Raw genomic sequence first — 13,121 nt, forward strand, 5'->3', positions numbered from 1 at the left:
AATGAAATCAGGTTTCTACGATCAGATTCAGAATGCAAAAAATCACTGACTATTCAGTGGTGTGTAAGAGCATAGTGTAATATTACGTATGAGGGTATGCATCTTTTACACCGCGCGCTGTAAAATGTGTATCTTTTACACTACATAGTCATCATTGCCCCCCCCCCCCCCCCAAACATCACAAAGATTTAAGGGCCACTGAATCATAACTGACTTATCCTTGTATTCTTTCTCATTGAATCTGATCACTGCGATCTGATTCTACAAGTGCAACTCTATCCATTTTTACATCAATTAAATAATGCACACAAATACACCATGTACAATCATACAGTTACAGGCCAAGAATGTACTCTTGGTTACAGCTCACTGACACCATGTCTGCTGATTTTTGTGCTCATTCTGCATCATTTTACCTGGCTGTATTTTAAACACCTTTTGGACAACTGTTTTAATGCTGATGGATTTATCAAGTTGGAAACTGAGTTGATTATCCATTGAGGAAACATTTTATTACAAATGAAGTGGAGCTGTTGTCACTCAATTCAGTTTGTATGGAGTTTACTCTGCTCCTGTTGGCTGTCATTGTGTATCAATACCATGGGCCCCTCTGTGGGAGAAAGGAGACTTATTGCTGCTGTGGACCAGAGCTCATATCTCAGCCCTGAAAATGGAAATAAATAAATAAAACAGCATGTCCCACAGCTCCTTTTAGATAGCTAGGAAGTGAATCTGTAAAGAGCAAATGCCATGGAAAATCAGCTCCTCGATTTAAAAAATAAAATAAAAGAAAAAATAAAAGAAAAACACAAACAACCGATATGATGAGAAACATACATATGACAAGTAACCTTACAAAAACATTCAGACACAGTAATTCCAAACCTTGCGCCTAAACTTATAAACAAAAAGAAACATATAAGAATCGATGATAACAAGTAGTGAAAACGGAAATTAATACACAAACATCAGCACATATGACCATGGTCACGAGGCAGTGAATGCCAGCTAGTCCACCAGTTTGACCATCAGCTTATCAACCAGTTTGACCAGATATTTAGTCCAGTGGAACTGAAAGTGTTCAAACTCAAACGCCATTGTAAAGACGGAGAACAACGCAGAGAGCCTAAAAGAAGAAAACTGAAAAAAGAACGGAGTAAGTAGTCCGTAGTGGAGTAGGATGGAGAGAATATAAACTAAAGGTGAACAGGTGAGGGGAAGCTATAGTAATCGCAACACGCTTAATTCAGTAAAACTGAAAACTATATTCCATGACAATATTTACCTCGCTGGACATGACGTCCAATTTGCAATCCAATTCGAACTAGTGCGATCTAGTGGCATGCGTAATAATATAGGCTGAACAGCTGTCGAACCTCAATTTGTAGACTATTTGTAGGTTAGAAGAGAAGTTTAAATGCAAACCCATTCAAACATAAAGGGATGTATGCAGCTGAGCTAGCCTAGGGATGCAGTAGAGGCAAACCCCGTACATCGTCATCTGGCTACACACGACCGAATACATAAAACTACATAACCCTGCATTCACTTGTGCGTGCATGCATGGACGGGCAGTACACGCAGCGGCAAGGTAACGAAATACTTCTCTAAAGTTGTTTTCTTTTAATCTTCCACGTGCGCTAGTAAAATAGGCCATTTCAGACCTGCTGAATTAAGTGCTCAATTTGTAAATAAACGAAATGATTATGGAGTAGCACTATAGAGAGATCCTCAAACTAACCAGCATAGCGTAGCTAGCTAACTAATCGGATCATTGGTGTCTACGCTTGTCAATACATTGTCAATGCGCCGATCTACTACGATAGCTAGCTAAGTAAACCATAAACGTTTAGCTAGCTTGATATAAAATGGAAGGGTTATACTTGTGTTTTTATAGCTTGCTAGCTGGACTCACACGTGTATCATAGCTGGTTTATTTGGACTGTTAGCCAACGTCGTTGTGCATGATCACATGTCTTTCGCAAGCGGTTAGGAAAACAGCTTTAACCTCGATTATATTTCTAAATGCATTTGATACCTAGTTAAATTGGAGTCTCCGAGGACGAAAGGACAGACTTTGTAACATCGTAAATGAAAGTTTATGACCCGAGTGATTCTGACAGACTGCCCATTTGGGGTTAATTTAGCTTCGAGACAGCTTAGGAGTGCTGCTAACGGTATAGCTAGCTTGTTAACGTTATTGGACATCATTGTCTATTTTATAAGATAAGGACTTAAGGAACATAGCTGGATAGCTACACTAGCTTCCAAATATCACGGAGAATCTAGACTGCCTCGTCGGACTCTACTTTTTGAAGTGAGCTAGTCTCTATAGCCAAATAAATAGGCTGACCACCTGGCGTTCTCAGCAGCCACTGAAGTTAACTTTCACTGTGTAGAAACCCGTTTAAAGATTTTGCGCGGTAGATCTAGGCAGGGCTAACGTTAGCCAACACAGGCTAACTTGCTATGTGGGTGAATATGACGTCGGCCACGTTGCTGCCACATGAGGCGGATTTTTGTAAAAACAACGTGGTGAAGGTACTTTTCGTGGATAACTCGACCTCATTAATGACAGAATTGAATATAAAATTGATAGATAACTTCGGTGCCTGGCTAAAATGGCGAAAGTTTTTGGCCCACTACAACGTGAAAGTTGATTGAATTTGCATGGCTGTCTAATATGCATGGCAGACACAATGTCACCGCCTGACGTTTGATTGAAGTTTACTTGAATGTTTGATTAAATAGGCCTGTTGTGTTTTGTCGTCGTGCTCGTTTACATGTTATTGGAAAATAAGGCTTTGTGGACTCAACTAGCATACTGACTTAACCCAGTCATGAGTTGGAGTCAACCATATTCATGATTCAGACGGGTTTTATCTAATGATTCACATACATGGCCATGTTTCATAGCCAAGATAATAGCGGTAAGTTATACAGCAACAGGTGATTTTTATTGGTTAGATAATATTCTTAATATTCTTGTGATTATTTACTCAGTTATTGGCAAATGAATATATTTTAAAAACTAAGTAAATTCAACAAAAATGGTGTGACTGTACCCATGGTGTGAGTTAAATAAGACCGTGTTTCTTGAGCCAAAACTGTGTTTGTGCCTTCCAGCAACCGCTTCCGTCGTTACCAGTCGTTGTCAGTGAGCTTTTGATCCAGTTGGCAGAATTTCGTGCTGAACTGATGTGTAAAATGGGTTAATTTAGTCTCTGGCTCACAAAACGCTGCGCTGCCGGAGGAGAATGCGTGCGCGGTTATGTTTAGGGGATGTTTAAATCTCATAAAAAACACGTTTTCAACGTACAAAAATGCCAAGTTACTCACACATACAAGACATACACCGTCTATAACTCATTCATTCAGACTGCCAAAATCAGGCCTGCCATTAAAAGTATTGATATCACAATGACACCAAGTGGTACTACAAACAATATAGGCTGTCTTGCCTCGCCAAAATTAAATAAGTTGTATTCCAAAGCAATGCTACCCAATATTTCCTCAATTCTTTCAAGTCGCTTGGCCCTGGTGAAAATTTGGCTGGTGTCGGTAAAATGTCCTATGGGGAGACATGTTGTTAGTGGGATAGGCGGCAGGAAAAATAAGAATGAGAAGGAGAAAACGCAAAATCCCCTTAGTTTAGGGCTTTATTGTGTGGACATGTGAAGTTGTTTATGAAATCTGTCTGTTGAAATGGGGTCAGAATGTACAGAATTTAATGTTTTTAAGGGCTGAGTGTCTGTGGCTGTTGTGGTTATTTCTGTGGGGAACCCTGAAAAGTGCAAAACTCTCGGTGCTGTATAGGTATGGGGCATGCCCCCGCCAAGGCGTAACTTCATTCTGTATCCTCGTTCTATAGGGAGGAGTTTATACAACTCACTCGTGCCAGTTCGGTTGGCTCCAGTATAGATCTTTTAGCCACCCCTTCAATATAAGTCATTGATAACAACACGGTCAAAATACGAAGTCAATAATTTTTTCCCACAAGCAATATGTGCTAATGTCTCCCCATTAGCCAATTTGTTAAGTTGTTGTGTTATTTGGACAAGACTGTGATATTTTGTGGATGAATTTGGGACAGTTTTTGTCACTGCCAAGTCACTGTATCTCTCATGCTGAGTGGACGACCGGAATCCATGCCCATTTAAGGGTTGTCCCTGCTGTGCAGCCTCTGGGTCCAGTGTGTTTTCACCAAGCCCATGGAGAGTCAATGAGTGACACCACAGTGACAAGGTCCATTTGTTCTACTGTCTCTGGGTAGACTGCATTCTTTTGAAGTAGGCCGCATTCTTCTCAGGTGGAACGCAGGACCAAGTTGCATGCATGAGTTCAGGACGAAGGAGAAAGCATTGCTTGAATATTTTTAGAACACCTCAACAAAGCAAGTTGCACAGTACTCTAAATATTTGTCAAGCCAGTTTCAGGATTTCAGTATTGCATGTGTATTTTCTGAGAAACATACAACATTGATGAAAGTTGTATGAAAACAAGGTTCATGTGCCTTAGACAGCATGTTGCTCTTTATAAATATTTGATAAATCCCAGTCAGAGAAATTCAGAGGCTTAAGTAAAGCTCACGCTGTTCTCCAAATGAGCACTTTGGAGAATATTAATACTGCCCATGAAATCCACATTATGAAATCAGCAGGGCATTGGCTCTAGACAATTTAGTAAGTTCAAGGTAAGTTGTTTTTTTTACAGCCATTCCTGTTTTCAAACGGCTGCGCACTCATTTTTTTAGGCGCTTTGCATCAGGGTCTTTTGCATACTAAAGACTTCGGTCTGGAGCATTCGAATTTACAAGCTTTATTGCTAACAGAATGTTTTGATTCAGTGGCTTCAGCAGAGTCGAATAGTCTGTTTGTCGTCCATTTGCAATAATAGCTGTAAATCTGTGTGCTCCAGTCTGGTTGCTTTTTCTCAGTTTACTGGCCTGTTTCTGACAAATATTGGATCAGTGTGTTATATGGCAGGTGTGTGGTGATCTCCTTCCTGATTACTGTCTCAGGTCACATGGGTACAACACAGGATGCGTAATAAAACAGGATTTCATCGCATTATGTGCCAACAATAATGACCTAGAATATGTAGTTTTTGTTGTGTGGACATGTAGGTTTGGGCCAAGTAGTTTTGTAATGTTTGTTATTTACTGAAAATGGGCTTTGTGACTGTAGAATTTGGGTCGTTATGTCACAGCATACTGACGCAGGACCTTTGCCCTCTCTCCTGTTGCATCAGAGGCAAAACTTTAATGAGACTCGAGGATTTAAAGTCCACCATTTTTAATTTGCTGCATATGTTGTTAGTTATATTTACATTGTGGTAATAAAATATACCAAAAATAGTTTCCGTAGATCTCTATATAATTCTCCTGTGCTCTGAAATAGCAGCCTTGTGATTTGGGATTTTAATACAGTTCCCATCAAACCTTTCAATAACATCTCAAAGGGTCAAGACACCAAGCCCTGAAATGCACTACGGGAGCTTGATGTCAGGCATATAGAGAAAGGGCAGTACTATCCGGAGAAAGGAACAGTGCAATCACGCACCAGAAAAGTACTCGGTATGCATGTCCTTTTTGAACAGGAGCAGTGTTTTCCATCATGAGTAGTTTGGTTGAATCTGAAGAGCGCTGTTTTGCAAAGCTGGGCCTCGCGCCTACTGTGCGCACGTGTGTGTGTACGAAGAACCAAATGCAGTAGGAGCTGCACGTCCATCAGTGCTACACGCAGATGACGGCCATGTGCTGGAAGTGTTTGGTTCAGTAAATCGGACTTGCTGTCTGAAAAGTGCGGGCATTCGTTTTTCTTGGGAGTTGTGGTGACACCAGCATTGTACTGTAGCTTTCGAGGGATAACGCGTGATGACCTGAACGTGCGCTCATTTTCCCTTTCAGGTGCAGCGCGGTGAGTGGCGATGCTGTCGGCGAGGGCTCTGGTTCAGTCATTAGCCGGCGCTGACGGGCGAAGGTTAACGGGTTTGAGGTGCGTGTGAGAGCACGTGCGGACTGGAGCAGCTCAGCTTACTGTCTTACTGTAAAACTTATTTTTTTGAAAAGCGAGTTCGGAGTGAGCTTCAGCGCTCCGCCACATGCCATTGGACGGTTCGCGGAGCCGAACGGATCGGGGCAGAGGCAGGTCGAGGTCGCGGCGTCTCAGGACTCGGCGGTGAGACGAGGTGGACACGATGGCGGGCGCCGATGATGTCACAGAAGGGGGCGGGGACGTGAAGGACGCGGGGAAGCCTGAGGCTGTGGAGAAGGCCGCACCGCAGGCCCCGCCCAAAAAGCCACGCAAGTGGGCGTGGTCCGTCCTCTTCCTCTGCTTCTACGGCTTCATGTTCCAGTTGAAACCGGGGGAGCCCTTCATCACCCCCTATCTGCTGAGCGCTGAGAAGAACTTCACCCGAGAACAGGTCAGTCAGCTCACTCTGTCCCTTAGAGCGGGTCAGTCAGCTCAGTCTGAACCTCAGAGCTGGTCAGTCAGCTCACTCTGTCCCCCAGAGCGGGTCAGTCAGCTCACTGTCCCCCAGTGCGGGTCAGTCAGCTCACTGTCCCCCAGTGTGGGTCAGTCAGCTCACTCTGTCCCCCAGAGCGGGTCAGTCAGCTCACTGTGAACCCCAGAGCAGGTCAGTCAGCTCACTGTGAACCCCAGAGCAGGTCAGTCAGCTCACTGTGAACCCCACAGCAGGTCAGTCAGCTCACTGTGAACCCCAGAGCAGGTCAGTCAGCTCACTCTGTCCCCCAGAGCGGGTCAGTCAGCTCACTGTCCCCCAGTGCGGGTCAGTCAGCTCACTCTGTCCCCCAGAGCGGGTCAGTCAGCTCACTCTGTCCCCCAGAGCGGGTCAGTCAGCTCACTCTGTCCCCCAGAGCGGGTCAGTCAGCTCACTGTCCCCCAGAGCGGGTCAGTCAGCTCACTGTCCCCCAGTGCGGGTCAGTCAGCTCACTCTGTCCCCCAGAGCGGGTCAGTCAGCTCAGTGTGAACCCCAGAGCAGGTCAGTCAGCTCACTGTGAACCCCACAGCAGGTCAGTCAGCTCACTGTGAACCCCAGAGCAGGTCAGTCAGCTCACTCTGTCCCCCAGAGCGGGTCAGTCAGCTCAGTCTGAACCCCAGAGCAGGTCAGTCAGCTCACTGTGAACCCCAGAGCAGGTCAGTCAGCTCAGTCTGTCCCCCAGAGCGGGTCAGTCAGCTCAGTCTGAACCCCAGAGCAGGTCAGTCAGCTCAGTCTGAACCCCAGAGCGGGTCAGTCAGCTCAGTCTGAACCCCAGAGCGGGTCAGTCAGCTCAGTCTGAACCCCAGAGCGGGTCAGTCAGCTCAGTCTGTACCCCAGAGCGGGTCAGTCAGCTCAGTCTGAACCCCAGAGCGGGTCAGTCAGCTCAGTCTGAACCCCAGAGCGGGTTAGTCAGCTCAGTCTGTCCCCCAGAGCGGGTCAGTCAGTTAGCTTGTGAACCCCAGAGTGGGTCAGTCAGTTAGCTTGTGAACCCCAGAGCGGGTCAGTCAGTTAGCTTATGAACCCTAGAGCGAGTCAGTCAGTTAGCTTATGAACCCCAGAGTGGGTCAGTCTGTTAACTTGTGAACCCCAGAGCAGGTCAGTTAGCTTGTGAACCCCAGAGTGGGTCAGTATTTTATGAAGATATTTCAACTTCACGGTTGGCCATGGGATATACGTAGATATATATAGCAATATCAATATTTGCCCAATATGTCGACGAACATACACATGATGTTATAAATATATAATAAGAGTACACTTCCATATATTTCCAATATATACAATATAGTCAGTTTACAGAAGGGTAGAGCAGTGTTTCCCAAAGTTTCAAACTTTCTGAAATGGGCTATTCTGCCATACATGAGGACTATCTGCATGTCCGTTGCTAGTAGTACCGTTCATGGAACAAGCACATTGTATCATGTGAATGCTTTGAATATCAGTGTGCTCTAGTACGTGCAGATATCTCCCTCCCTGTGACCTTATCTCCTCCCATGGCCTGTTTGGAAACTGGCACTGAGAATACGCTTCTATTTTGAAAATACTGATAGCTCTTTGCCTTCTTCTTCACTGCAAATAGACACAGACACTTTTGTGTAATTTGGTGATGTGTAAACATTGACGGCGACTGGAATGCTAGGTTCATAAGCAATAGCCGTATTTTGCTTATAACACTTCAATCATTAATTTAGCTGATAACCATATCGAGGGCAGCTTGTGTGGATGATAGTCTTTTTATGTCATCATTTGTACGGCTGGCTTTTTCTGGATAACTTCATGTTCGGTGAATGGCAGAAGATTACAGTGGCAGTGCCTCGTTTGGGAGTCAAAGTCACCCCCCCCCCCCCAATCACCGCAGCAGACGTGGATGTTTTACGTGGCTGTCAGCCGCAGCACCGTACGGTCTGTCCTCCAGAGAGACGTGTGTTGGGTTGGCCTTTCGGGGCCTGGCGTGCAAATCCCCCTCACAGGGCAGTAAACCCTCGGGTGTTTTCAGTGCTGTGGAACGGTTAGCGCTGCTGTGGCAGAGCAGGCTATTCAGAGGGACACAATGCACACGCCGGGAGCATGTACAGCCCGTCCCCTGATTGGCTGTCCCCGCTTTAAACAACTGCTGACATAAGACCACGTGGGACCTTGTCAGTCAGTACAAATCTACAGTGCAGTACAATTACTTTTAATTCTACCTGGAACGCTATCGGTCAGTTCCAAACTACGGTGCGGTATACGTACATTTATGAAGAGACTGCTGCATACTTTGATCTTAGCAGGTTTCAGAAAGCATCTTTGAGATAAGCGTTTATACGCCTGCGTCATGGTGGGGCTTCGCAGCATCAGAGAGAAATGCACTTCAGCATTTTTCCTGAAAGCCTTAGTGCCACCCGCTGAAGGAGAATGGTAATCCACCGGAAAATTCCACTCTAGGAACAGCCCAAAAAATTTGGGTAGGGAGTGTTCTGGCCATTCCCAGCATGCACCTCATTAGTGAGGAGCCGAATGGAGGGGTGGGGGGGGGGGGGTTCCAGCCTGTTGAATGAGGTCAAAGTAGACATTCTTTAAGTGGGTCACTGTTTGTTTGCAGTCCTGCCTGCAGTAAGACAGAGGAACCTTTATGTTTCAGACATACAACAGCGGATTTTTATCAATGCATCAGAAATTGGAGAGCAGACATGGGAAAATTTGTATTTACCATGTCATATTTCCAGTAACACATTTTTGTGTCTCATTTTCAACTAAGAAAATCTTAAAGACACAGGTTGTTAAATGAATTGTGCAACTTTTAAAGGGATATCTGAGGTATCATTATGTGCGTTGGTTTTCAACATTTAAAAAATACCAAGTTACTCACGCATGCTAAGCACTGTCTATAAGCCATTACTTAAAACTGCTAAAACTAGGCCTGCCATTAAAAGTAATGATGAAAATGAGACCAAGTTGCAACAAACCATATTGGCTATCTTAGCTCACACAAACAAACACTGTTCCAAAGCAATGCTGCCGAATGTTTCTTAAATTATTTAATGTAACCTGGCTTTGTGTTTTATAATAATAATAATAATAATAATAATAATAATAGTAATGTCATCATTGTCAGTAGTTTGTGTATTTAACAGGAAGTATAGGCGGCAGTGCAGTATAATGGCTAAGGAATTGGTCTTGTAACCTAAAGGTCACAGGTTCGATTCCCTGGTAGGACACTGCCATTATACCCTTGAGCAAGGTTCTTAAAGGAGTACCATGGTGGTTGAACGTGACACTTTCCAGTTGTCTTCAGGCAACAACAAAACAAATGTGCATAATTTTTTTATTCTTCAGTCATTTCAATGTACTTTAAAACGTATTTTTCTAAGCCTAAATTTCCCACGATAAAAATTCACCCGAACCATCTGGGCGTGGTAATGAGAACTGTCAGTTAGCTATGATTGACAGACCGTGCCCCGTTACCATAGCTACCCCCATGATATGCGCTCTCTTTGGGAGACTGAATTTTCACAAGCTAGCTAGCTTAGTAGGGCTAGTATATCAAGTATCGGTAGATAGCTAAGGTAAGGACGTTGACTTATATCCAATGATAATTTTGATATCTAGCTAGCCAAGTTAAGATAAAGCACAACTATAACGCCTCTAAAGCAAACTAGCAGCTAACGTTATCGATAACATTGCATGAAGAACTCTAGCTAGCTAACGTGCTAGCTAGCTAAAGAATATACAGAAATAATCTAAAGCACTCTAATTTAAGTGACCTAACGTTAGTCAAATATTTGCATTGTCTGAACAGCAGACGTGTGTCCTGTCAGATTTCTTACGGCGTGAAATGGAGTGATTACTGTATTAATGACGTAGCAAAATACAACTTTCTACAACCGTTCGAAAATAGGATCTATAATTTAATAACGCTTATGTTTCCAAGAATACATAAGTACATATTATAATACTTTGCTCATTGTGTTTTTCAATGCCTCTTGTGCAAACAAGCAATAAACCGGAGATTGGGGAAAATCACCATGGAATCTTAACCTGCATTGCTCCAGTATATATCCAGCTGTATAACTGGACACAGTGTAAGTCGCTATGGATAAGAGCGGCTGCTAAATACATGTAAACAAGTACAGTTTTAATGCATATGCCTATACTTGAGTATTAATATTTTGTAAATGTTCGTAAAGGCTGAATGAGCAAGGCTGTCTGGGTAAAAAAATAAAAAAATAAATAATGAATCAGTAAATACCAATGTCATCAAATACCAACTGTATAATAAAAATAATCATAATTACAATAAGTAAGACATTGCGAGTAAATATCGGCACGTGATTGTCGTTCATTTTCTATAAAGAGGAAATATTTGCATCCTTCGCAGATCACCAACGAGGTGAACCCGGTGCTGGTCTACTCCAACATGGCGGTACTGGTGCCCATCTTCCTGCTGACGGACTTCCTGCGCTACAAGCCCGTGCTGATCCTGCAGAGCCTGAGCAACGTGTCCATCTGGCTGCTGCTGCTCCTGGGCTCCTCGCTGCTGGAGATGCAGTTCATGGAGTTCTTCTACGGCATCAGCATGGCGGCGCGCGTGGCCTACTCCTCCTACATCTTCTCCCTGGTGCCGCCGGAGCTGTACCAGCGCGTGGCGGGCTACTCGCGCTCGTCCGTGCTCCTGGGCGTCTTCACCAGCTCCGTCACGGGCCAGCTGCTGCTGTCGCTGGGCGGGGTGGGGTACCGGGGCCTGGCCATGACCTCGCTGGGCCTGGTCAGCTTCAGCCTGCTGCTGTCCTTCTGCCTGCCCTGGCCCAGGCGCAGCCTGTTCTTCAACCGCCACCTCCGCCAGGCGGCCGGCAGCAGCGCGGACGAGCTCAGCAGGATGAAGGCGGACGGGCCGGACGCCGGGCCGGAGGCCGGGCCCCCCTCCTCCTCCTCCTCCTCCTCCTGCTCCTCCTGCTGGAGGGAGTCGCCGTTCGTGCTGATGCTGAAGGAGCTGAAGAGCGTGGTGCGCGTGCCCAGCCTCCGCCTCTGGAGCCTGTGGTGGGTCTTCAACTCCACGGGGTACTACCTGGTGCTTTTCTACGTGCACGTGCTGTGGGACAAAGTCTTCCCCGCGTCCGAGAACCAGCGCGCCTACAACGGGGCCGTGGAGGCAGCCTCTACTCTCCTGGGTGAGTACAGCGCCCTCTAGAGCCTCTACAGCCTCTACTCTCCTGGGTGAGTACAGCAGCCTCTACAGCCCCTACAGCCTCTACCCTCCTGGGTGAGTACAGCAGCCTCTACAGCCCCTACAGCCTCTACCCTCCTGGGTGAGTACAGCAGCCTCTACAGCCCCTACAGCCTCTACCCTCCTGGGTGAGTACAGCAGCCTCTACAGCCTCTACCCTCCTGGGTGAGTACAGCAGCCTCTACAGCCCCTACAGCCTCTACCCTCCTGGGTGAGTACAGCAGCCTCTACAGCCCCTACAGCCTCTACCCTCCTGGGTGAGTACAGCAGCCTCTACAGCCCCTACAGCCTCTACTCTCCTAGGTGAGTACAGCAGTGATCTGGGATAGCCCAGGGAGGGAAAGAGGGGGGGGAGAGATGCAGGGAGGGAAGGAGGGGGGAGAGACTCAGAAAAGGGGGGGGAGCGAGAGAGGGGAGAGACTCAGAAAAAGGGGGGGAGCGAGAGAGGGGAGAGACTCAGAAGAAGGGGGGCGGGGAGACACAGGGTCTGCTGATTCCGGCTGTTACTTAGCTGGATATCAGCACACACAGCAGCAGCCCACATTCTTCGGCTGTTTACACTTCAGAAAGCCCAGTTACTGAGCGTTTAAAACATGCCAGTATTTCATCACCATGACTTTATCCATTTATACAGTTCATGTTTGAATCACCCGATTGTCAAACGATCCTCGATTAAAACGGTGAAAAGGTGTTACGAATCCACCATTCACATGCTGAACATGGGTTCCCAGTACATCCCACAGTGGGTCTGGATCTGTAAAATTGGGGTTTAGAACCACACTGAACTGAACTGTAGGTCACACCTATTTTTAAACACAAATGTGCTTATCCTCATTTCTAGTGATTATCCTTTTGTGCCCTTTGAGTGAGGTATTTCCATAAATTACGATAATAGGCGTATGTTTTTTTTTTCTTTTTTTTTACGATGATAGGCGTGCATTTTGAAGTAGGTGTCCTACAGTCAAGTTCACCGTGGTTGTAAATCACGATTTTATGGAGATCCAGACCCGGTGGGGTGTAGTGGGTACCCATTGTCAGCATGTGGATGGTGGATTTCGTACCGTAACACCTTACCATTCCAGCCGTGGATTTTTGCACAATCGGGTGTTTAAATCCCCGGGCCTGGTGCCTTAGGTCTGATCCGGTTGCTTATCCTCAGGTGAAGACAAGCCCTGCCCACCTTAGCACTACAGCGCTAGCTGCTCTTAATATAGCCGCTCTGCTGAATCCATACGCAGGAGTAGCGTACGTAGCGTACGGCTGCTTCAGTCTGTCCCGCTGTAGCGTACGGCTGCTTCAGTCTGTCCCGCTGTAGCGTACGGCTGCTTTAGTCTGTCCCGCTGTAGCGTACGGCTGCTTTAGTCTGTCCCGCTGTAGCGTGCGGCTGCTTTAGTCTGTCCCGCTGTAGCGTACG

The 13,121-nt window shown here is 45.9% G+C and overlaps 1 protein-coding gene and 1 long non-coding RNA gene across 7 annotated transcripts in view; one reads left to right on the plus strand and one right to left on the minus strand.

Annotated features, from left to right (window-relative positions):
* Positions 1–486: 486 nt before the first annotated feature.
* LOC135240547 (uncharacterized) lies at positions 487–1,409 on the minus strand. The gene is made up of 2 exons (XR_010325716.1): positions 1,286–1,409; positions 487–664 (listed from the first exon to the last, which is right to left on the minus strand). It is a non-coding gene; the product is annotated as an uncharacterized LOC135240547 (long non-coding RNA).
* The window catches only part of slc19a1 (solute carrier family 19 member 1), a 25,906-nt gene continuing 13,835 nt past the window's right edge, over positions 1,051–13,121 (plus strand). The window contains exons 1-4 of one of the 6 annotated variants that reach the window (XM_064310140.1): positions 1,051–1,156; positions 5,909–5,996; positions 6,071–6,426; positions 10,862–11,651. In XM_064310140.1, coding sequence (XP_064166210.1) covers positions 6,199–6,426; positions 10,862–11,651 — 1,018 coding nt within the window. In that variant the 5' untranslated portion in view covers positions 1,051–1,156; positions 5,909–5,996; positions 6,071–6,198. Of the gene's footprint in view, positions 1,157–1,452; positions 1,592–1,642; positions 2,542–2,605; positions 2,931–4,812; positions 5,802–5,908; positions 6,427–10,861; positions 11,652–13,121 lie in introns of those variants that run through there. The other 5 variants (XM_064310137.1, XM_064310138.1, XM_064310139.1 and 2 more) reach the window with 5 other exon arrangements.

Source organism: Anguilla rostrata, chromosome 15, assembly GCF_018555375.3.
Source record: "Anguilla rostrata isolate EN2019 chromosome 15, ASM1855537v3, whole genome shotgun sequence".
Classification (NCBI taxonomy): domain Eukaryota; kingdom Metazoa; phylum Chordata; class Actinopteri; order Anguilliformes; family Anguillidae; genus Anguilla; species Anguilla rostrata.